Here is a 24,825-nt window from a genome sequence, read left to right on the forward strand (position 1 = left end):
ATAGCAAATTCCCACTGGCTATCTATTTTACACGTGGTAGGATGTGTGTTTCAGGGTTGCTCTCTCAATTTGTCCCACCCTCTCTTTTCCCCACTGAGGGCTGACTTCTGACATCACCCCCTCTAGCAGCTGACCCAATCCATCCTCTGCCCCAAACTCTCCCATGTGTCCCCCTTGCCCACCTGCCTTGTGCTTTTTTTTTTTTTTTAATTCTATTGACATATAGTTAATTTACAGTGTTGTGTTAGTTTCTGGTATGCAGCAAAGTGAATCAGTTCCTGAGGTTTTTTCCCCTTTCTGGTTATCCCCAAACAACTAACACTGTCTTAAGCTACAGACTGAAAAAAATCTCTTTTTGTTTCTTGGGTTGTACCTGACTCTTTCAGGCTGTTGGGTACTCTATTCTTCCCCCTTCGAATGTAATAATAATTATAACCAACATGTTAATGACTTGCCTTTATATTAGAAAAAAAGTCCAAAGTCCTAAGCTTATCCGAAAGGTTTGGATAGGTAAATCCATAGAGACAGAAGACAGACTGGTGGTTGACAGGGGTTGAGGCAAGGAAGATTCTTGTGGTCAGTTGCTCAGTTGTGTCTGACTCTTTGCAACCCCATGGATTGCAGCACACCAGGCTTCCCTGTCCTTCACTATCTCCCTGAGTTTGCTCAGATTCATGTTCATTGAGTTGGTGATGCCATCCAACCATCTCATCCTCTGGTACCCACCTTCTCCTGGTGCCTTCAACCTTTCCTAGCATCAGGGCAGTTACTGAATTGATTGATTTTTTTCTTTTCTAATTTTGCAGTGATGAAAATGTTTTGCAACTAGGTAGAGGTGGTGGTTTCATAACAAAGTGTACTAAATGCCACTGAGTTGTTCACCTTAAAATGGTAAAATTTTATGTTACATGAATTTCACCTTTATAAAAAGAAAGCAAAAAACCCTCAGCCTTGCTCCCTGACATCCATCCCTGTCTGTGTGGGTCACTTGTCCTAGGGAGGTAAGCGACGTAAGTCAGAAATACTTCCCTTTTCTTGTTGCCAGACTGCGGCATCTAGCTGGGTGCCCTCCTGTTAAACCAAAGCCACTCACAGTCTTCAGACGAAGTCCAGTCTGACTCTCCCATGAATATGACTCTGGTACACATCTGGGGTTCTAGCTCCTACCAGAGTGAACCCCAGACCCTGACTTTGTTAGGGAACTCTCCGCCAGGAGCTGTGAAGAAGATTGGCAAGATCTGGCCCCTCCCCCAACACTGCCAGCCCCCAGGTTGCCTGCCTTCCTGGCGACTCTGAGCTCAGAGTCCTCCCCCAGTGCGCCCTCTGTGCCACTTGGGCTAGAGGAACTATCTAGAAGGAAGTTAAGGTTAGGAAGAAAAATTTAAAAAAAAATAGTGCTTAATAAAAAAGTAATTTTTATAGAAAATAACATTAAAAGGGATGTATATATGTATATACCACCAAATCACTTTGCTGTACTGCAGAAATGAACACACCATTGTAAATCAACTATACTTGAATTTTAAAAAAAGCAAAAAAATAAAGGTTCTAATAAAAAAGTGATTCTTGCACTGCTGCTTTAAGGAATGTGGGGCTTCTGTGTGTCACAAGGGAATTCTGGGGGGCTGTAAGAGGAAGAGCTATGCATACCATGAAGGTCTGTTTTCTGTGGAATCATTAAATCATTAACATGGAGTCATTAAACGTTAATCAGAGCAATGATGTGATCATACATGTGCTTCATGTATGTGTGTGTGAGTTGCTCAGTCGTGTCTGACTCTGTGCGACCCCATGGACTGTAGCCCACCAGGCTCCTCTGTCCATGGCATTTCCCAGGCAAGAAAACTGGAGTGGGTTGCCATTTCCTCCTCCAGGGGATGTTCCTGACCCAGGGATCGAATTCTGGTTTCCTGCCTTGCAGGCAGATTCTTTACCTTCTGAGCCACCAGGGAAGGCCACTGAAGCACCTAAGAGGGCTGCAAAGTATTGTGGGATTAGTAGGAGAAATATTCCAATGAGGAAGACTTGTCAGGTGTCTAGCCACACAGATAAGAAATACCACATCTGGGCAATGACTTTTCAGACAAATCAATGTGATCACCAACATTTCTTTCCCATTCCCTCACCCCTGGGCTAAGTTCTCCCTGAATAAAATATGTTTTCTTTAAGTTCAGTTGGAATCCATTCATAAATAAGACTCACTCATGAATGCTTTCACCTTTATTTTTCTTGATATACTCAAGATACAGACATTTCATCTAACACAGGGTTAAGTGATGAGTGTATGCTTTATGTAAACCAGAGGCTCAGCCATGGCTAAACTAACATCTGGCTCAGCAACTAACATCACCGAGAGGATCTTGGTAAGTTCACTATCACCTTGATGATCTAGGACTTTACTGGAGAATGAATGGCTCCAGGGGGATTCAGAAAATGAAGTCATGAGAAGAAGGTCTGTTATCTTTTGGGTCTCGATGATCACTCTCAATAGTTAGCTGTGGGTTGCTTTCCTTCATTTCCCTCAGCAGCTTCTGGATTTGAGCATCAGATTCATCTATCTTCAACCTAGAAGGCAGAATGCGGGAGAGAGAATGTTTTCTTATTGCTTTGAGGAACTTCATTCCAAATGCCCAGGTGCCTGGCAAAGCTCATGATTTAGGAATTTATGGAGCAAGGGCCATCTGTATTGGTTATTGTATGCTGCAAAGTAGAGTTCCAGATCAATCTGGTAGGGAAAAAAGATGCTATTGGGTTAACATTGGTGGTGGTGGTGTAGTCACTATGTCATGTCTGACACTACAGTCATGGACTGTGGCCCACCAGGCTCTTCTGTCCATGGCATTTCCCAGGTGCGAATACTGGAGTGGGTTGCCATTTCCTTCTCCAGGACATCTTCCTGACCTGGGATCAAACCCAGGTCTCCTGCATTGGCAGGCAGATTCCTTACCACTGAGCCACCAGGGAAGCCCTGGTTAACACTGTAATGGTATAAAGGCACTACATAGCTTTGGGTGCTTAAATGATCTTGGGTTATTATCATATCATGCTTGGCACTAGAGATGGAGTTCATGAATACCTCTGTGATGGCCGTCTAAAACCTACCTACTCCATAACATTGACAACTTCTACTTGGGGAATCCAGGATGAGGTAGACACACTTGAATCAAGTCATTGGGATTAGCTTTTTATCTTCCTTCGCTACGAGCTTCTAGGTAACTACCACCCCGTATGTCATCTGTGATAAGAGCAGTCTCATTTCTTGGATTTGCCTTTTAGTAACCATATTCAGTCATGTGTATGTGGAAATGGGGAGTGGGGAGGGAATAATTAAATTAAAATTACATATAAAAACAGGAGACCAAGAATATTGGCTGCTGTGTTTCTGATTAGCATTATAGTCCCAATTATAATGGCATATTAATCAAAATCTGTTTTGTTGTTTGAGTTTCACAATATATCCATGCAACAAACCTTCAGTTAAAGATGAGTAAGTTCTGGGGGTCTCATGTACAACATGGTGACTATAGTTAATAATACTGTATTATATACCTGATATTTGCTAAGAGAGTAGATCTTATGTGTTCACACCACACACACAAAGGTAATGTGGTGTGAGGTGATGGATGTGTTAATTACATTGATTGTGATGCTCATTCCACAATATATACATACATCAAAATATTACATTGCATACCTTAACTATATACAATTTTTAATTATATCTCAGTAAAGCTGACAGACCACCCCTGCCCCCAAACTCCATGTACCCGGTCAACTTTAAGCTAGCTTGAGCAGAAACCTTGTCAGCAATCAATATAAGTTTTGCTAAAATATAGGCTAACTAGCTTCAGAATATTTAAAACATGACCCTTTAAGGTCAAACATAGTTGTGTCTATTCGTGATTGTCAGACGTTGGTCATAGTCTTTGGTAGAAAAACAAAAAAATAGTCCCACAGATGATCTGTGTGTGGTTGAAAGTGTTGAAGGAACCAGAAATGGGGTGTGAACAACAGGTCAGAAGATACAAATGTGTTACTCTAAGAATGAGGATGGTGCTGGAGAAGATGCTTGAGAGTCCCTTGGACAGCAAGGAGATCAAACAGTCAATCCTAAAAGAAACCAACAGTGAGTATTCACTGGAAGGACTGATGCTGAAGCTGAAGCTGAAATACTGATGCGAAGAGCCAACTCACTGGAGAAGACCCTGCTGGTGGGAAAGATTGAGGGCAAAAGGAGAAGGGGGTGGCAGAGGGTGAGACGGTTAGATAGCACCACCAACTCAATGGACATGAATTTGAGCAAAGTCTGGGAGATCGTGGAGGACAGAGGAGCCTGGTGTACTGCCGTCCATGGGTTTGCAAAGAGTCAGACATGACTTAGTGAATGAACAACAACAGAAGCCATTAATTGTCTAGGTTGCATCTGAGGATTTAAAAGAGTTCCCACACTCTTGGGAAGAGTTTTATGGTTCTTTGTTACCACAGTAGCAAATCAACAATAGAGCAAGAACAATAGAACAGTGAGCAAGTAGAAGACAACCAGTTGGTGATAGCTTCTACGATCATAGATTACTTTGATTAGACAGCAAACTCACTCCAAAGAACATGCTTCTAAGTCTGACATGGACCCACTGGACCTCTGTAACTAATACAGTCCACAAACAAACTTTCCAAAAATACCATATGAGAGCTGTGATTCCATTTCCCTAATGAGACAATCGCTGGCTGCCATAACTCCCCCTCAGGTAGACAAACCCTAAGTCCAGCCTCCTGGTTTCCAGGTTGAGTTTTGGTCTTCTTCAACTCATCTTCTCTGTCAAAACAACAGAAGGAGCCTATGGGAAAATTATCTCATAACCAGACATCAATAAATGAAAGTTGAATGTGAGTATTAAATGTCTACAACAAATTCCTGTCGTTGGTGTTCCCCAAAATCTAGGATCATGGAGCAAACACTCAGGGGAGTAGGAGGATCATACCTGAGTGTCTGGAGGGGACAGATTTGAAGTTTCAAGGCATCACACAGCTTATTTACTCCACTGGACCCCAAGGAATTTTGGCCCAGGTCCAGCGTGATCAGGTTCTGATTGCTTCTAAGGGCAGATGAGAGTTCTGCACAACAGAAGGGAGTGATGGCGCATCCCCACAACCTGTAGGAGAAACACACACATTCACTGATTTACGCAGCCAGTGCTCCTTGATACCACCCTGCTTGTTGATGCCATCCCTTGTGCCAGGCACACACTTGGGAGGCAGTGGTCTTTGTGGTCAGGGTCGATTTGGGGTCTTCTGTGGTTCACTATGAATTTGGGGATTAAATTTTGTGTGTGGGTGTGAAAAATGCCATCCTGGTAGAATTTTTAATTTTTATTTCTTTTTTAAAGATTTGCCTATTTTTAGCTGCATGGGGTTTTTTTTGATGCGTGTGGGCCTTCTCCAGTTGCCGTGTGTGGGGGCTACTCTCTAGCTACAGCGCACAGGCTTCTCATCGCAGTGGTTTCTCTTGTTGGGAAGCATGGGCTCTAGGGTGTGCAAACTTCAGCAGTTGCAGCTCACAGGCTCCAGAGCACAGGCTTTAGTAGTTGTGGCACATGGGCTTAGGCGTCCTGTGGCATGTGGGATCTTCCCGGATCAGGGATCGAACCCGTGTCCCCTGCATTGGCAGGTGGATTCTTTACCACTGAGCCACCAGCAAAGCCCCATCCTGGTTGAATTTTTTAAATGCTCAATGAAAACTGCGGGGGAGGTCTGCTATATCTATAGGACCTTTTAGATACAGACTAAAGTTCACAAAACCGTAACTCACCATAGACATCTTAGTTTACACAGTGGTTTCTTCAAAGCCTCGCACAGAAACTTCAATCCAATAATTCCTATGTGATTCAGTCCCAGATCCAAGTGTGTGAGGTTTGAATTTTGCTGGAGGAGTGTCGAGAGATGAATGCAGCCATCGCTGGTTATGTTGCAACACCATAGCCTAGAAATCAGATCACATGACGAAAAAGTTTTTCTTTTCTCCCACCGATGAGACACACCAAACCCAGGACCATCTATCTCAAGTCACGGCTTTTTAGATGAGTTTGAAGACAATGGAGACAGTAACTAGAAACTGCCCTACTTGAATCCAGTATGCACGTATATACATACAACACACACACACACACACACACACAGCCAGCACAGACTTACACCAGGGTATGCAGTTGACACTCAGGGTAAGTCAGGCCCTCACACAGCAGTTTCACCCCACGATCTCCAAGAGCATTCTTGGCCAAACACAGGTGGGTCAGCCTCTGGTTGACAATCAAAGCAGAAGACAGATCTTTGCAATAGGCTTCTGTAAGGTGACAGTTTTCCAACCTGCAAAAGCACCATGCAGGTAGCAAGATGGTGAAAACATTTCCAGGACCCAACTTTCTTGGCTGTCTTCAATGACTACAGTCCTCGGTCACACCCCTTTTTGTTAATTCTCTGCCCTCTCTCAATGGTGTGCTAGTGATCGTGGTCATAAAGGGACAGGAATGAGAGAAGGATGAGATACATGAGCCATTTGTCTGGGGCCGAAAGTGGGAGCCAGGCATCTATATCAGTGGGGTGTTCCATCCTGGTCACCCAGCAATTCCAGGTGTTATCTCTGCTCTTCTCTGTGTGACCCTACATCTACCACAAAGATGCTCGATGGAAAAAGAGGAGAGACTTACGACAACCTCTGTAGGAAGCACGTCGGATATCTCAGAGTCATGTATAGCAACTTGGCTCCCTCATCCAGGAACTCATTTGCTGTGAGGTTCAAGCATGTGAGGGACTGATTGGTTTTGAGACAGCAGGAGAGATCAGCCCACTGCTGAGTGGTGGCAGAACAAGACACCAGCCTGCAGGAGAAATGGCAACGAGTCATTCACGAGGACCAAACACTGGATACACAACTGTCTACAGTTTCATCTCTCACTCTGATATGTTAGGGCTTCCCAGGTGGTTCTAGTGGTACAGAACCCACCTGCCAACGCAGGAGACTAAGATATGTGGGTTCGATCCCTGGGTCAGGAAGATCCCCTGGAGGTGGGCATGGCAACCCACTCCAGTATTCTTACCTGGAGAATCTCATGGACAGAAGAGTCTGGTGGGATACGGTCCATGGGGTCATAAAAAGTTGGACCCAGCTGAAGTGACTTAGCATGCCATTATGTTAACCCTGGACTAAATTATCTGGAGCAGAGGTTGTCCAAGTGTGATTCCTGGACCAGCTGCATCAGCACCATCTGTTAACTGTGTAGAAATGCAAATTGTCTAGAGACTATAGATATAGAGGCCAGTGATCTATGTTTTAAGATCACTGGAAGTCACCTGCAGTCACCTGGAAGATGTCTTTTAACAAATTCCTGGACCATATACCCAGAATTTGATTCTGAAGATCTGGGTGAGACCCAAGAATTTGGATCTTTTTATCAAGTTCCCTGGTGATGGTGCTGCTGCTGGTGGTCTGGAGATGACACATCAAGAACTACTTATTTAGAAATCCAGCCAACCAAGCATACTGTGCAACTATATTCTATCTGGAGATACATATTCTATTCCGGGAGGTATACATTCTTTATCATGAGCAAATAAAACTTTATTGGAACATGATATATAGTATCATGATAAAGAATGTGCATTTCCAGGAGTAGAATACAGGTAACATGCTTTTCTTTCTTTGGGGGGCAGGGCCACGCTGCCTGGCATGTGGGATCTTTGCTCCCTGACTAGGGATCAAACCCGCACCCCCTGCAAGGGAAGCATGGAGTCTTAACCACTGGATCTCCAGGGGAGTCCCCTCCAGCTCATTTTCTATTCTGGGGCATGTGCCTTAAGTGGTGGTGGTGGTTGTTTAGTCCTTAAGTCGTTCCAACTCTGTCCAGTCTATAAGGGATTCCTGCCCCTCTCCGATTTGCACAGAATTGCTGTGTAGGTTTGTGCCAGCTCTGTTCACAGGCTGAGGGTTTTCAGCGATGGTGAGGCTGATATACCTGAGATACTGCAGATTACATTTGGGGTTCCTCAAGACCTCACACAACGGGGGAAGCATATCATTCTGGTCGTTTCCTTGAAGGGTCAGATGTGTTAAAGACTTGTGACCACCAAAAGCCATGCAGAAGTTCCGATAAGCGTCAGCTGGGGAAATATTTTTGAGGCTAGAGAAAAGAAACAGGTGTTAGCTTGAGTTTGTATACCTATACTGCATACACATAGAATAAAGAGCTGCCATGTGCTTAAATGTTAGAAGTAGTTTTTTTTCATATTTTTACCTTTATTGACATACTGTTGACAGATACAACTCTGTATATTTAAAGCATATGACTCCATGTTTTTATGTACCTTGTGAAGTTACCCCTACTATCAAGCCACCACTGCACACAGATCCCCTTCCTTCTTTTCTTCTGTGGCGAGGATACTTATGATGGACTGTCCTAGCAAATTTCAAGTATCCAGAGCAGTATTGCTATCATTGTGAGCAGTCCTCACATTGCTGTCCATCAGGTCATCAGAACTTACCATCTTGCATAGCTGAAACTTTGTGCTGTTTAATGAACAGCTTATTACAATTAGAAGCTCGAGTTTCATTTTTTTTTAAAGCAGGAAAGAATTTTAATTACCCAATTCTTCTCATAGAAGAAAAAGATCTGAGCTGTTAGTAGCTGTCATGTCATAGATGGATAGACAGACAAGATAGATGATAGACAGATCTTATGAAAGTAGAAGCTTCAATTTCTTTAGTTGTTTCAAACTTTTGCCAAAGGGAAGTCAGTCATAAGCAGTCATTATAGACAAAAGCTGTTCTCCTATGGCTTTTTGAGAAATATAAGGCAGCATCTGGTTTTCTTGAAGTGTTACAAATGGATGCATTTCAACAATGCTATGTCCTTGATGACAAAGTTATAATGGAGTAATCACAGTTCAGGTGTTAAAAATTGGAGTCAGGTGGCTACTGAGAATCTGGTCTCAGACACCTCTCTGCATCACTGAGAACTTGAACTTTTTTTTTTTTTGAGAACTTGAACTCTTAAAAAGCCCAAGGACACCACTCTCCAGCCCCACCCTTATGGTCCCTCGAATCTCCCCTTGTAACTATGTAACCATTTCAGACCCCAAGCAATCCTTGCTCAAGGAATACTCTTACTTCTTGCCAGCTCCAATTATAATTCTTGATAAACAACTCAATTAACTGACTGTAACCCTGCATTTTCTGCTTTATAAACCTTCTCAATTTTGTAGTCAGGTTGAACACAGTTCAAGCATTCCCTGAATCTGTGTCTCTTGGGCTGTGGTCCTAAATGACCCCAAATCAGCAACTTTTAATCTCAATCAAGTCTCCATTTTTGAAATGTTGGTTAACAGCCTGCTGAATACTTTGACTCCAAGGAATGCTCTTGGGCTTAGAATCAGGACAGCAGAGCCAATAAAACCCACAGTGGGAAGAGCTCTTATTTCTATGCGTTGAAAAAGAAAAATACCAAAAGAGGATGCCAGCAGCTTGGGAGGGTCTCACTGACATCAAAGGTAATGTAGCTGATTCAATCGTGTTTACTTCTCGCCCCTTCCTCCTGACTCACCTGCCCAAACGGAAGCTTGCAGGGTTTTCCCAGAACACTAGCTACACAAGCGAACCTCAGATGCAGGAAAACTCTAACTAAAATGCTGTCTTAGGGGGACAAAATGTAAGAAGCTTGGACATGCCCTGGAGGCTTTGTTCCAGGGACTAGCTGCTACTCACACCACTTTCTGGAGACTAGAGGCCGCAGAAGCTATTTTTTCCCCAAGAATTCTCACTGAAGAGGCACTGAGGAAGCTCTGAGTGATGTCCAAAAACAGCAGATTCCTGCTTGCGTCAAACACAGAGCAAAGATCCATCCAGAGGGGGAGCATGTGTTGATCATTCTGGGACCTATGGGAAAGAGATGAAGGAGAGGACTTAACAAATACTGCTGGAGAGAAAAGTGACATTTGTCCATCTTCATGAATGTGCTTCAGGTTGCTCTGTGCAATATTGTTGTTTAGTTGCTCAATTGTCTTCGACTCTTTGTGATCCTATGGACTGTAGCCTGCCTGGCTTCTCTGTCCATGGGATGTCCCAGGCAAGAATATTGGAGGGGGTTGGCATCCCCTTCTCCAGGGGATCTTCCTGACCCAGGGATCGAACCTGCATCTCCTGAACTGGCAGGCAGGTTCTGTATTACTGAGCCACCTGGGAGGCCCTAATAAGAAATTATAACTCTAAAAGTTGGGTGATTTAATTATTTAGCACAAGTATAAGACAACCTAATACCTAAGACATATTACTGGAGAAAGAAGTTGAACTTCTCACATGTCAATCTAACAGAGGCTTAAAATAGTCAAAATTCTAACCATATCATTGATCAAAGATTGAGAGCAATATATATCATTGATAAACATTTAAGAGCAGTGTACACATCAATGGAGGTTATTTGAATATTTGATGGTGTGTCCATATAAAACATATTCAAGCTAATTTATAACCATATTTGCTGACCTAAGATGTCCATAAAATTTTGAGAAAATTCAGTCTTTAAGTGGTTGCCTATTCATGTACAAAGATTTCTCAAAGAATGGTTATTTTGTTCTGGTGATTGCTTTTGAGTGGAAGGATTTTTGCAGAGGAAAGATATAAGTCTGCCTGCAATGCAGGAGACCTACATTTGATTCCTGGGTCAGGAAGATCCCATGGAGTAGGAAATGGCAACCCACTCCAGTATTCTTGCCTGGGAAATCCCATGGACAGAGGAGCCTGGCAGGCTACAGTCCATGGGATCGCAAGAGTCAGACACGACTTAGCGACTAAACAAAGATTTAGATAAATTAGTAGTGAGAGAAGGGGAAAAATTAGAATGTGAATATAAATGGATCCATAAGGTAGAGAAATGCTGATGTCAAGTTATCATGGTCCTAACACTTTCTGGAAGTAAATCAAGCTTATGACTTTACCAAGTGGTGAAGGAATGTGAGAGAACATTAAGGGAATATGTAAAACAGATACCTCCACCAGGGGGCTAATGAGGACATTTTATTCTAGTTTAACAAATACCCATGAAGATTTCAGACACAGATAACAACCTAGGAGAGAGGAAGAGGTAAGTTGATAAGATAAATATCAGTATGTTGACAGATATTACACATCACTGTGAGGCAGTGATTTTAGATTGTGATCACAGGACTTTATAAGCCAATAGACTTGAGCTCTAATCCCAACCAAACATTCTTTTCTGAAGCCAGTATCTTCATCTTAACTTGGAATGTGACCTGTTTCTAGCAGGTGCCAAGTTAGGAGTATTTGGAAACTGCACATGATCTCAGTTGATGTTATCTGTGCTTAAATTGAAAATAGCAAAGATTCATAACTGGCCATCTCATTATCTAAGTCTGTCGGGTGAAATTCCTGGGAGAAGAGTCTTCATGATCATGGGTGAGGTGTAGCATTCAGAAACTAGGCAGATTCAACTCCTGACTCCATCTTTAATGCTTTTCTAGAAGTTATGCCCCAAATGGGACCACCATGTCATACGTCTCCCCAAATCTACACCGCCAACCTGCAGACTGAAACAGGTGGAGACATTTGCAAAAAATGGTTTGGCTAAAGGAAAATGGAGGTGGGTCTTGAAAGAAAGTCTGGTTTCAAAGCTCCCATTTCTATGGAGTTATGTCTGTTTGGGAGAATAGTCTTCAGATCACTACAATTTCTAGTTTTGTAGGAATATGGCTTGGTGCTTTTCCTATTCCACTGGATTGGGGAAGACCGTGGCAGGAATGGCCCATCTTCTGCACGCTTGGAGCAACCTTTGGCTACGTGGCTGGCCTTGTTATTTCACCACTCTGGATATACTGGAATAGAAAGAAACTCACATACAAGAACAATTAATTGGAGCAAAGGGAGAAGAGATTTCTTTGTGCAGATTCCATAAAGACTGTGCAGAAATGTATATGGTCTAAGCCAGGCAGTTCCACTTAACAGCACTGTTTTTTACTGTTACATGATGTGATTGTAGCTTTTTAAACTATGAAACCCCTGAGAGATTGTACCTTCTAGCTGAAATAAAGTATTTATAATAGAAAAAAAAAAAAAAAAACAAAGCTCCCATTTCTAATGACATCATACCTCCTGCCTTGAATGTTAGGCTGGCAGGATACAAGGCCACAAAAGGCCACTTACTGACCTTAAGCAAGAGGGAACAAGACACACTGGCCTTTTCTTAATGAACCACGGAATAAGGCAAACGATAGGAGAACCAGCCGGGGGAAAAATGAGTTCTCACCTTTCAACCTGAGCGCCTGATTCCAGTGCGGTGTCATTATCCACAAATATCCCCTCTTCTACCTGCAGTGAGATCTTCTGTAAGTTGGCACAATGTTTAAGGCAGAAGGAAGACTGCATCATTTCAGATGTATTCGTCAAGTGAATGGACATCTCCTTGACGTGGGCCATGGCATCTTTCACGAGCTGCTCCTCCTGAGACTCGTAGAGACAGCGCAGAACCTCCTTCGTGTCCGTCACCGAGAAGGATTTCTTCCCCTGGGGCATCAATGTGTGTCTCAGTAGCTCCCGCTTGATCGCCGTTGATACCAGGCAGCCGAAAGTCGTCTCCAGCTCCACGGCCCTTCTTTCGTTGCAGAGGCCAAACAGGAAGTACCCGACGGGGGTCAGGCTGGGGTTCTTCAGCCTCTCCTCCTGGGACAGCAGTTTCCGCACATCCCCAACGCGCCCCCGGCGGCCGCCCAGCCCGGCCGCCTCCTGCTCTTCCGGCTCCAAGACGTAGAACACGGCGGCCAGAAACTGCTGGACGCTGAGATGGATGAAAGAGTAGCAGGCCTCGCCGTCTTCGCTCTTCTGCAGAATATTCCTGTCCAGGAAAGGACAGAGGGCAGACGGGGCCACCCCAAGTCGCCTGAGGTCGTCCCCATCGAACACAGAGCTCCGCGTCCACACGCCCTCAGCAGCCAGGAGGCACAGGGGCTTGAGCGGAGCCTGCAGGCCCGGCCTGGGGCCGCCGCCGGGCGGCGGGGGGAAGCGGCCGCAGAGGAAGCGCAGGAACAGGCCCGTGGTGGTCCGGCAGGTGGCGGCCGGGTCAGCCCCGCTCTCCATCTGCTGCCTCAGACAGCTGCAGACCACCCAGCACACGGAGGGCGCCGAGCCCAGCTGGAACAGGGCTGCGTTGTTCCTCATCAGGTCGAAAGCTCGCAGGGCCTGACTCTCCTCTCCAAAGTGTTTCAGGAAATACGCCTTCCGCTCCTCCTCCAAGAACCCCTCGATCTCTATGAAGAGCGGCTGTTCTGTTAAGAGCCGCAGCTCCCGCAGGGCGCCCGGTCGGGTGGTGATGAGTAAGGTGGCCTTGGGCAGCATCTTTCTCTTCAGTAAACTTCCCAGGAGGACGGGCACCGGCTTCTGCTCCTTCCAGTCACCACATAGGTCGTGGATGAGCGCCCCCGAGGGGACCTTCAGCTCATCAAAACCGTCGAGGATGAACAGGACTTTCTGTGCCCCGGCGAGGATTGCCAGCATGTCGTCCTGCACATGTGGCCAGTTGGCAGATATCAGCTCTGCAAAGGTGCACGGCCCCCTGCGATTGAGCCCCTTGCAGCTGAGGTAGAAGGCGGAGTTGGAGGTCTCTGCCAGGTCATCCCGCGTCCAGTCCAGCATCAATTTCTTCGCCAGCGTGGTTTTCCCAACGCCAGCAGGACCGTGCAGCACCACAGTGTGTGGAAATGGCCCGGCCAGCGTTTTAGGATTACAGAATGGGATCAGGGTCTCATATCTTTGGGTGACAATACAAACATCTTCACTGAGTCTGGGCCAGAAGTTCTTCCAGCGTTGACAGAACTTCTTCTTCAATATATTTCTGTATTTATCTTGTTTACCTTCAGTGATAGGAGGCAGGGGGTAGACAGAATATAGTTCGTCATTCATTAGGGAGATGATGGTTTGTTTTAAGTAGGAAAGGGGAAAAGAAGAAATGAGGTTTATAAAGAACCACCCGACACCAAACTCACTCCAGGTAGAGAGGACAGACCTGGCTTTTCTCCTTCCAAATCTTCTTTTGTTTCTTGTAGGTTTGTGACATCTTCTTCCTGCACTTGGGCCAGCTCTGCAAAATACAAATTAAAGTGAGCTTGACAGAAAACCAGTGTCCTTTTTTTTTTAAAACCAGAAATAGGGTGTTAAAGTAGACTCCAAGGAGTCCAGAATCTAAGTTTCTTGTCCACAGTGTGTGCTGGGGTGTGTAAAGTTGGGTTTATAGTGATGAAGATAGCAAGTGAATCCATAAACCAAATTGCATGCCTCTACTCTGCGGAACCATAACAAGAAATACTGCCTCTATCACAACTCAATGTGGTTTATTGAAACTATTTGCCTATCTTTTCCAGGGGACTAGAAGACGTGCCTGGCAAACAGGTAATGGATCTTCCCCATAATAGTCTCAAGTCATTATAGGAGCTCAAGTATTAAAGTACAGGCAATTTGTGAGTATTTACCCAAGATAAATGGGCATGTGTCTATACAAAGACTTGCACCCTCTATACAAAGAGTGCTCATGGCAGCGTTATTCAAGACAATAAACAAATAGATATGATTCAAACTTCCCTTCCCTGATGAATGAGCAACCCAAATGTTATATATCCACTCAATAAAATATTACTCAGCAGCAGAAAGGAATGGATCAGTGAAACATGTAACAATATGAACCTCAAAAGCATTTTTTTTGGAAAGTTGCTCGGTTGTGTCCAGCTCTTTGTGGCCCCATGGACTATACAGTCCATGGAATTCTCCAGGCCAGAATACTGGAGTGGGTTGCCATGCCCTCGTCCAGGGGATCTTCCCAACCTAGGGACTGAACCCAGGTCTCCCACACTGCAGGTAGATTCTTTACCAGCTGAGCCACAAGGGAAGCCCAAAGATACTGGAGTGGGTAGCCTATCCCTTCTTCAGCAGATCTTTCTAACCTAGGAATTGAACTGGGATCTCCTGCATTGCAGGTGGATTCTTTACCAACTGAGCTATCAGGGAAGCCCCCAAGACCTCAAAAATGTTATTGTAAGTAAAATAAAACAGACACAAAAGACCACACATTTTCAGAAAAGGAGAGTCTAGAGAGACAAAAAGTTAATGGCTGCCTGGACTTGGGGGACAGACACCAGGGAACAGGTACATATGGACAAGAAATATCTTTTTGGAGGTGATGGAAAGATTGTAAAATTGAATAGTGGTGATTTTTGTACAACTCAGTAAATTGACTAAAAGTTATTAACAGGTACACTTAAAATGAATGAAATTTATGATACATAAAATTATACTTCAACAGAGCTGTTGAAGCAGACTTGAGAGTGAGACTAATGTTAAACTGACCTCCACATAAGTTGAGGCAAATCAGCTACCTACAATAGGTCTCAATTTTCTAATCTGTGAGTTGGTACTATCAAAGTTGTCTGAACAATTGGCAAAATCTAAGAAAACCCTATACGACATACTCCTGATTTTCCATGAACTGAATTTTGGCTTTCCCAAATGTTTATTTCCTCCCTTTATTCTTACATAATAGGAATAAGACAGGGAGGAAGGCATTCTCCATGAGACAACTGGGTACTATGAATCAGTTCAGTCCAGTCACTCAGTCGTGTCCGACTCTTTGCGACCCCGTGGACTGCAGCATGCCAGGCTTCCCTGTCCATCACCAACTCCCAGAGCCTATTCAAACTCATGTCCATCGAGTTGGTGATGCCATCCAGCTATCTCTTCCTCTGTTGTCCCCTTCTCCTCCTGCCTTCAATCTGCCTTCAGCATCAGGGTCTTCCCAAATGAGTCAGTTCTTTGCATCAGGTGGCCAAAGGATGGAAGTTTCAGCTTCAGCATCAGTCCTATCAATGAATATTTAGGACTGATTTCCTTTAGGATGGACTGGTTTGATCTCCTTGCAGTCCAAGGGACTCTTAAGAGTCTTCTCCACACCACAGTTCAAAAGCATCCATTCTTTGGTGCTCAACTTTCTTTATAGTCCAACTCTCACATCCATACATGACTACTGGAAAAACCATATCTTTGACTAGATGGACTTTTGTTGGCAAAGTAATGGCTCTGCTTTTTAATATACTGGCTAGGTTGACTATGAATATGTCTAGGGGACTATGAATAGTGATGAAATAAAGTTAGAGAGAGATGAAGTTCCCCTGAAGAGTGGGAGAGGACAGCCAGGAAAGGCCTGCTTCATTTAGTTTACTCCAACATTGGATGTCCTAAGATCAATCTGGCTCTTCGTCTTCTTCTAAATGCTGTTGTGTTTGTTCTGAGTTTTCACATTTTGTTATCCCTGAAGAAAAGGAAGGGTGTTATGGTCTTGCCACTATGCCAGTATCGAAGCTTCTATTCATAAGAGAGTGGGATTTCAAGAAGTTTCAAGTTCAACAATTGGGTATTAGTGTCTAAGCCCAGATTACACGAAAAGGGTGTTATTGAGGTTTTGGAGATAAAATTAAAGTGTCAGGCCATGATCTCAGTGTCATTTCTGACAATTGAATTCCTGTGCAGTTCAGAAATGGGCACCTACAGAAAACAGCTCTTTCCAAGGAGCATCAGAAACCTTCAAGACAAATTCCCTAGTTTCTGACAAGGTATGTAAAGTTACATAGTCCTAGGATGCAACCTAGGAACAGGGAGAAGTCATACAGGAGAAGAAATACTTCAAGTGCAACATGGATAATGAAGAGGTGAGGGAGTTCCCCGGTGGTCCAGTGGTTGGGATTCTGAGCTTTAGTGCTAAGGACCTGAGTTCAATCCCTGGTCAGGAAGCTAGGACCTCAAAGGTAAAACAAAAGAAGAGGTGAGTGTGTGGAACTTCTGAAAAGGTATCCAGGAGGCAACAGGATATGAGTATCTGAAGTTCAGGGAAATGCAGAAGATGTCACCTGGAGAGTCCTTGGCATATAAATAGCCAGTAAGACTCCAAGTGAGCCTTCCAGGATAAGTATACAGAGTGAAAAATGGCCAACCAACCATTCATTTTGAAGATTAAACAGGAGAGCAGGGGCTCTGGGGAAAAAATATTTGTATACAGGTGATGTCATGTTGCCAAGAGTTAAGTTTTTTTAAGGATTTTTTTTTTTAATGTGGACCACTTTTATGAAGTCTTTAATGAATTTATTACAATATTGCTTCTGGGCCATTAAGGTATGTGGGGATCGAACCTGCATCTCCTGTCTTAAGGTAAAGTCTTAACCACTGAACCATCAGGGAAGTCCCCAAGAAAGCTTTTTAGACAAGGAACTCTCTTATGCTAGTTTAGTTAGAACATCAACTTTGAGGCTGGTACTATTCCTTAAAGTATTGCCAAATGTAGGCTCTAACAGATCATTAGCTTACATTTGAATTTTGGTCATAACTGTAGGACATTTAACGTATTTGTGTATCAATAGAAGCAGTTAGATTTTTGGTAGGGGGGCTATGTACAAATGGCTGTCTTCACTTTTCAAACCAGCCCCCAGTCTCCAATTGCCTTGAACTCAAGTTATTTTTAAAGATACTGGGGATGTCAAGAGAAGATAACGTTGAAAATCACAAATTCAAAAATCCTTTTTGGCCAGGATTAGCAAACTTGTTTTTAATCCCCTCTGCAAAGGAGCAGATAGTGAAGATTTTCTGTTTTGTGGGCAATATAGTTTGTTGCAATTACTCATCTCTGCCCTTGTGGGGCAGAAGCAGTCATAGGTAATATATAAGCAAATGACTATGCTTATACAAATAAGTTTATTTGTATACAATATACAAATATTTATTTGTATATTGTATACAAATAAGTTTATTTACATTAATATGTAGTTAAATATGAATTTCACATGATTTTCATAGGCCATAAAATACTTCTTTTTTTAAAAAAATTATTTATCACTGTATTGGATCTTGGGGCTTCCCTGGTAGCTCAGTTGGTAAGGAATCCACCTGCAATGCAGGAGACCTGGGTTTGATCCCTGGATTGGGAAGATCCTCTGGAGAAGGGAAAGGCTACCCACTCCAGTATTCTGGCCTGGAGAATTCCATGGACTGTATAGTGCATGGGGTCACAAAGAGTTGGACATGACTGAGTGACTTTCAATTGGGTCTTAGTTGTGACATGTGGGATCTAGTTCCCAGCCCAGGGATTGAACCCTAGCCCCCTGCATTGAGAGCATGGAGTCTTAAGTATTCTTTTGATCTTCCCAGCCATTTAAAAATTCAAATACCATTCTTAGCTTGTAGGATCTACAAAAGCACACAGTGGGCTGGATTTGCTTTGGGAGCCATGGTTTGCCAACCCTGGCTTTAGGACCGTCTAAAATTCAGCCTATTCTGATTCCAAGAGGAAGCTCACTTTCTCTCGCTCATGTTTGTGTGTATTTACTGATTTCTGGCATAAACACTGCCTCATTGTAGCTTTCGATGTCTTACTGTTGCCCACCTGGACGACAGCAGAGGTGAGGTCTTCCGTTTCTTTGCATTCCTACTGCTCAGCATGATGTGTTTTCTAATTAAAACAATCCTGAATTCTAAAATTTCACTTTTAGAAAAAGTGAGATTGTGAATGAGGCAACTTACCTAACGATGGAGGCTTATTTTCCTGAAGTGACTTCGAAGCTGTTTCTGAAAAAAAAAAGGAAGAAATTAGCACTTTTCAGAGCCCAGACCTTTGTAGTTGTATAGCCGTCTGAGTTTCTTCAAGTGATTTTAAAATTTGCACCCTCCAGATGGTTTTAGGGGCTAAAACCATCACCTGACCTTTGAAGAGGTAACAGTAGGCTAAAAACTGAAGCTGGGACTTCCCTGGTGGTTCAGTGGTTAAGATTTCGTGTTTCTAATGCAGGGGGTGAGGGTTTGATTTCTGGTGGGGGAACTAAGGTCCTACATGCTATGTGGTGTGGCCAAAAAATAAAGATAAAATAAAATTTAAAAAAAGCTAAAAACTGAATTTAAATTGGCAACTAAAGAAAATGCACTTTCTCCCCAACAAATTCATCAAAAGATCATTTGAATGCTGAGCAACTTCCACAAAACAACTTCTGAATGCTGGTGGAGGACACCAGTTCAGTTCAATTCAGTTCAGTTGCTCAGTCGTGTCCAGCTCTTTGCAACCCCATGAATCGCAGCACGCCAGGCCTTCCTGTCCATCACCAACTCCCAGAGCTTACTCAAACTCATGTCCATCGAGTCGGTGATGCCATCCAGCCATCTCATCCTCTGTCGTCCCCTTCTCCTCCTGCCCCCAATCCCTCCCAGCATCAGGGTCTTTTCCAATGAGTCAACTCTTCGCATTAAGTGGCCAAAATATTGGAGTTTCAGCTTCAGCATCAGTCCTTCCAATGAACACCCAGGACTGATCTCCTTTAGGATAGACTGGTTGGATCTCCTTGCAGTCCAAGGGACCCTCCAGAGTCTTCTCCAACACCACAGTTCAAAAGCATCAGTTCTTTACCACTCAGCCTTTTTTATGGTCCAGCTCTCATATCCATACATGACTACTGGAAAAACCATCGCTTCACTATACAGACCTTTGTGGGCAAAGTAATGTCTCTCCTTTTTAATATGCTGTCTAGATTTGTCATAGTTTTAATTAATTTAAAAAATGATAGGATAAGAATAAGAGATATGTTAAATGCTCTTGCTGAGGATGGGGAGAGAGAGAAAGAATGTTTATAGGGGAGGGAAACCTAGTGGGACTTGAAGACAAAATAGAGGGTTTATAACCCTAACCTTCACATTTTTCTCCTATATTTTTTACACAGAGGCAACTGTTTTGTGAGTAATTGGAGTAGGAAATGGCAACCCAGTCCAGGGAAAATCCCATGGACAGAGGAGCCTGGTAGACTACAGTCCATAGGGTCACAAAGAGTTGGACACAACTGAGAGACTAAGCCTGCATGCACGTAGTATTTTTACTTTTTTCTTTGAATTCTTTGAATTTCACTTCATGTTTTTATTTTACTTTTTTATATACATAATACTGTGTGCATTTAAAAATATACATAATACTATGAATGTTTTATGGAGAGGGAAATGGCAGCCCACTCCAGTATTCTTGCCTGGAGAATCCCAGGGACAGAGGAGCCTGGTGGGCTGCCGTCTATGGGGTTGCACAGAGTCGGACACGACTGAAGTGACTTAGCAGCAGCAGCAGCTTGAATGTTTTAAACAGAGGGTTGATAAGATCTTGGAGGACATATGAAAGAGTGAAAAAAAATGAATCTACTCCAGAGACAGTCTTGAACAGGAGAAGAGTTGTATAGTGAAGTGGCCAGGGTAGGTATACAATACTTGGAATAAAAATAGCTAGAATACAAGAACCTTGGAAGACACCACCAGACTTGACCAAGGTCTAGCACTTGTGTTCAGGTCAGCTAAGCCTCTCCATGGAGCAATATTATTTCTGTGTTTCTAAAACCACAGAGACTGTTACTCCTCCCTCCCAGGATGCAGTGTGAGCTTGTTTCTGCTTACCCCGGGGTTCATCCTTTGCTCTCTCAGACAGATCCATTCGGTTCATCTCAGAGACCTGGATGCATAATGGAGGAAGGAGAGGGTGGGATGAATTGAGACAGTAGCATGGAAATATATACACTACTACATATGAAAAGTGGATAGCCAGTGGGAATTTGCTATGTGATGCAGGGAGGTCAACGTGGTGCTCTGTGATGACCTAGAGGGGTGGCATGGTGTGGGAGGTGGGAGGGAAGTTCAAGAGGAAGGGGGCATATGTATACCTATGGCTGATTTATGTTGATGTATGGCAGAAACCATCACAGTAGGTCAAGTAATTATCGTCTAATTATAAAAAAAAAAAAAAAGACCTGGATGGTCACCTTCTCTACCCAGTAGCTGGGGCAGTGGGCAGTGAGGAGGTCGGCCAGCTGCTTCCTGCCGGCCTCCTCCACCTCCGTCTGCAGGAGGTGCTGTAACTCCTCTTTCAGGGAATGGTCCCTCAGAAGATATTTGAATTTGCTCAACTCATCCTGGCCGAGCTCCTCTAGTAGAGGCTGCAGATGAAAACCCAGCTCGGCAGAAGGCGCCACCTTGACCAACAAACGAGAGCTCAACTTTTGGCATTAACCACAATTTAAGGGGAGGAAGGGAAAGACACAGGGGATTGGTGCTCCCCTCTCAATGCTGGTTGTTTCTGTGTCAGGAAATAGGCTGTTTATTCTCATTGCCTAACCTGTTGCGTTAAGAACAAACTCCCCAGTAGAGGTAAAACCCACATAGAACTCTTTCTTGGCTTTAGAGCTTAGGACCCCTCTGAGAAGAGGAGGTAGCTAAGGTGGGAAGGATCTCCTGTATGCAGCTGCTCATCTGGTATTTTTCAGTAAATTGATGTACAAATAAGTTAATGAGAATTAATGACTTTAGCCTTTAGTAGCAACTTGATGTGTAGTTATCTCAGGATGTTTATGGAGCTTGACTACTAAATGAGGATCTTGAGTTGAGACTATCTTAACAGATATTCACTTTGCAGTTGAGTGGAATGCCTTTTCAATTTACTGTTCTTAAAGAGTCACTTCATGAACTCAACAGACCTGGATTTGAAGCCCTTTTAACAGTTGAGTGTTTGAGCCAAGGGTTCTGAGCTCGAATTTCTAATTGCCAATCAACTACACCATCACCCACCTTATTAAATGGCTAGGGGCATTCATCTATGCCAATAAAAGGTTCCTCTGGATGCCAGGAATTATTTTATTTTAAATAAAACATTTTATTGAGATATAGTTGATTTATGTTGTATTAATTTCTGCTTACAGCAAAGTGATTCAGTTATACATATATACGTTTTTATATTCATTTCCATTATAGTTTGTCATAGGATATTGACTATAGTTCTCTGTGCTATGTAGTAGGACCCTGTTGTTTATCCATCCTGTATATAATAGCTTACATCTGCTAATCCCAAATTCCCAATACATCTCCCCCCTGACCCCTCCCCCCAGGAGTAATTTTAGAACTTAAGTGATAGCTGTAAAGATGGGTAAGAACTCTGCCTACTTGGCGTTTATACTCAATTTGAGTACACACACGGAGTGTAGCGGGGAGAAGTAAACATTTCACAGATGAATTCAAACAGAAGCAATGACAAAACTTGAAGACAAGATGACACAGAGAAATAGAATAAGGGTCATGTAACCATGGAATTTTCTCGGAGGAAATATCACTTCAGTTGAGGACCTGAATAGGAGCTGCTGGTTAGGGAAACTGGTGGGGGTTAGAAATTCTAAGCAGTGTGAACGACTAGTATCATTTCAGGGCTGAAATGAATACGGCAGGTTTGAGGCAGAGAATTTAGGTGTGTGTTGGCTGGAGCAGACAGACAAAGGCCGTGACTCCTACTCTAGGATCAGACATCCTGTCATGAAGGGGTTCCAGGTTAATGAGGATTTACAATTTGATTCCAAGTGCAGTAGCAAGCTGCTCCAAAATTTCCAGTGGGGAGACCTCACAGACTGCTGTGTTTTCAGGAGCACTTTCTCTTACTTCTTGGGGAGAGAGGGGAGTCACACCAAGGAGCTGGTTAAAATTTTTCGTGATGCTTGAAGCTGGTAAGGAAGACTTTGAGAGAGGTTACTGAATCGGGGGTTTTGAAGTAGGGGAGAGAGAGAGAACTTAACTCCAACTACAATAAAGACAAGTGGGAATTGAGAGCCAAGAAACAGGATTTACAGGGTGGGGAGGGGTTCGGTGGGAACCCAATTACTAAGAGGAGACATCAAAGCTAGGAGTATTCTTGCCAGATCGACTCAACAGTATTCTTGCTGAGGGCAGGTCAGGATGATCAGACGTCCCTCTGAGGGGTGACGAATTTGATCAGATATTGGAGGTGGGGATTTTTGCTTAACTGACTGAGCAGTGCTATACTGTGCTTAGTTGCTCAGTCATGTATGACTCTTTGCGACCCAATGGACTGTAGCCCGCCGGGCTCTCTTGCTCAAACCAGACTGAAACGGGGGCCAGGGAGAGAGCCCAAGGATGAGGTCTCGTGAAAAGCAACTCAGAGAATCCATGGCTGATTCATGTCAATGTATGGCAAAAACCACTACAATATTGTAAAGTCATTAGCCTCCAACTAATAAAAATAAATGAAAAAAAAAAAGACTTAACCAGAAAATCAATACAGTTGGAAAAATAAAAAAAAGAGAATCCTGACTCGAGTTGGGTCAAGGAGAGTCTTTGTTGCTGCCTGCTGAGAATTCTGAACTCATCCAGGTGAGGGTGGGGCCAGAGAACACCTGGATAGCACCAGACATTGCAATCAACCCTATAGACTTGGCTCATTAATCTTATGATATTCCCAGGTACTATATCGTCCCTATTCCAGATATTGATACTGGGTTAGCAGAGATGTTAGATAATCCATGTTTACTGAAGCCACAGGAAACCTCCTACAAGACTTCCTCTTTCTGCCCAAGCTCTGTGATTGGCCACTGGGACCCAATCCCATTGCCAAGAACATTCTGCAGCCACACAATGACTGACAGGTGGAGACCATTTCTTCAATTTGAGCATCAGGTTCTCCCAGATCAGCGGTTCTCAAACTTGACTGCCTTAAAACCATCCAGAAAGTTTCAGAACTGGGCTCTGAACCAGGTATAACAAACAGCTCTAGGGTCCATGCTTTAGTTAATTACTCTGCCATGATGGTTCTTTGCTCTTAGATGTAGTTGTAGAGGGGCTTCCCAGGTGGCTCAGATGGTAAATAACCCACCTGTCAATGCAGGAGACGTGGGTTCCATCCTTGGGTTGGGAAGATCCCCTGGAGGAGGACATGGCAACCCACTTTAGTATTCTTGCCTGGAGAATCCATGGACAGAGGAGCCTGGTGGGCTACAGTCCATAGGGTCGCAAAGAGTCAGACATGACTGAATCGACTTAGCACTCACACCTAGTTGTAGAGAACTAATTGAATTCAGGATATATCTTTTGAGAGAAATCAATAGTGTTTGACTGGATATGGAAGGAGGGAAAAGCAGAATTTTCAAGAACCTAAGCACCTGCATTACGGGCCCTCCTTTGAGCTGGGTTCCTTCCACCTCCAACTGCTTGGGATTCCCATACAGCCTTCCCACTAAGGAAAGGGTTAAGTTTAAGGTTTGGGCCAAGAACTGGCACCTCTGCTGCACTCCTGAGGCACGTGGAATCCAATCTACATTATGTTCCTTGAGGAGGCTGAGCTTCAGCAAGAGAAAAGAACCTGTTTAAAGTTATGGAAGAAGCCCCAGGGAAGGGGTTCCCCTCCAGGAGTGCTCCATCTTTGCACAAGCAGGAGTTTCACTTGAAACTTCAAGTCCTTCAACAGTTTGACATCCAAACATTCAAAGAAAAGGCAGAGGAATTTTAATTGTAGAGACTTAGCAGTTGAAAGAAGATAGAGAGGCATGAAGTCAAAGAAGCAGGATTGTTACTCACCTCTCCTATGCCTAACTCCTGCTCCATGACCTATTCCCTGCCTCTGAGTGCTGAAGCCACAGGAAACCTCCTACAAGACTTCCTCTTTCTGCCCAAGCTCTGTGATTGGCCACTGGGACCCAATCCCATTGCCAAGAACTTCCTGCAGCCACACAATGACTGACAGGTGGAGACCATTTCCTCAATTTGAGCATCAAGTTCTCCCAGACCAGCGGTTCTCAAACTTGACTGCCTTAAAACTCACCTGGGGCATCGTTTCAAAGTTTTAATGCCCTTAATTAATGTCTGATTTCTAGGTTGGATCAGAGATGCCCAGACACTGAGGTTCTTTAAAGGTGCCCTGTTGTTGTTGAGTCGCTCAGTCGTGTCCG

At 43.7% G+C, this 24,825-nt stretch overlaps 2 protein-coding genes across 2 annotated transcripts; both read right to left on the reverse strand.

Moving 5' to 3' along the window:
* Positions 1–2,270: 2,270 nt before the first annotated feature.
* NLRP2 (NLR family pyrin domain containing 2) lies at positions 2,271–24,481 on the reverse strand. The gene is made up of 12 exons (XM_061140649.1): positions 24,455–24,481; positions 20,504–20,558; positions 18,608–18,652; positions 14,058–14,132; positions 12,306–13,905; positions 9,752–9,922; positions 8,007–8,171; positions 6,702–6,872; positions 6,190–6,360; positions 5,807–5,977; positions 4,980–5,150; positions 2,271–2,565 (listed from the first exon to the last, which is right to left on the reverse strand). The coding sequence occupies exons 1-12, from the start codon at positions 24,479–24,481 to the stop codon at positions 2,427–2,429; spliced, it is 2,961 nt and encodes a 986-aa protein (XP_060996632.1). The 3' UTR covers positions 2,271–2,426.
* On the reverse strand, positions 20,821–24,045 carry LOC133052449 (NACHT, LRR and PYD domains-containing protein 2-like). Its single transcript, XM_061137353.1, has 2 exons — positions 24,040–24,045; positions 20,821–21,075 (listed from the first exon to the last, which is right to left on the reverse strand). The coding sequence occupies exons 1-2, from the start codon at positions 24,043–24,045 to the stop codon at positions 20,821–20,823; spliced, it is 261 nt and encodes an 86-aa protein (XP_060993336.1).
* Positions 24,482–24,825: the final 344 nt, after the last annotated feature.

Source organism: Dama dama, chromosome 4 (genome assembly GCF_033118175.1).
Source record: "Dama dama isolate Ldn47 chromosome 4, ASM3311817v1, whole genome shotgun sequence".
NCBI lineage: Eukaryota > Metazoa > Chordata > Mammalia > Artiodactyla > Cervidae > Dama > Dama dama.

Coding starts and splice junctions, on each gene's coding strand:
- NLRP2 (XM_061140649.1), bottom strand. CDS start 24,481: ATGGAGCAGGAGTTAGGCATAGGAGAG. Junction 13,906..14,057: donor TTTGGAAGGAGAAAAGCCAG/GTCTGTCCTCTC, acceptor CTATCACTGAAG/GTAAACAAGATAAATACAGA. Junction 8,172..9,751: donor TCTAGTCTCCAGAAAGTGGT/GTGAGTAGCAGC, acceptor TCTTTTCTCTAG/CCTCAAAAATATTTCCCCAG.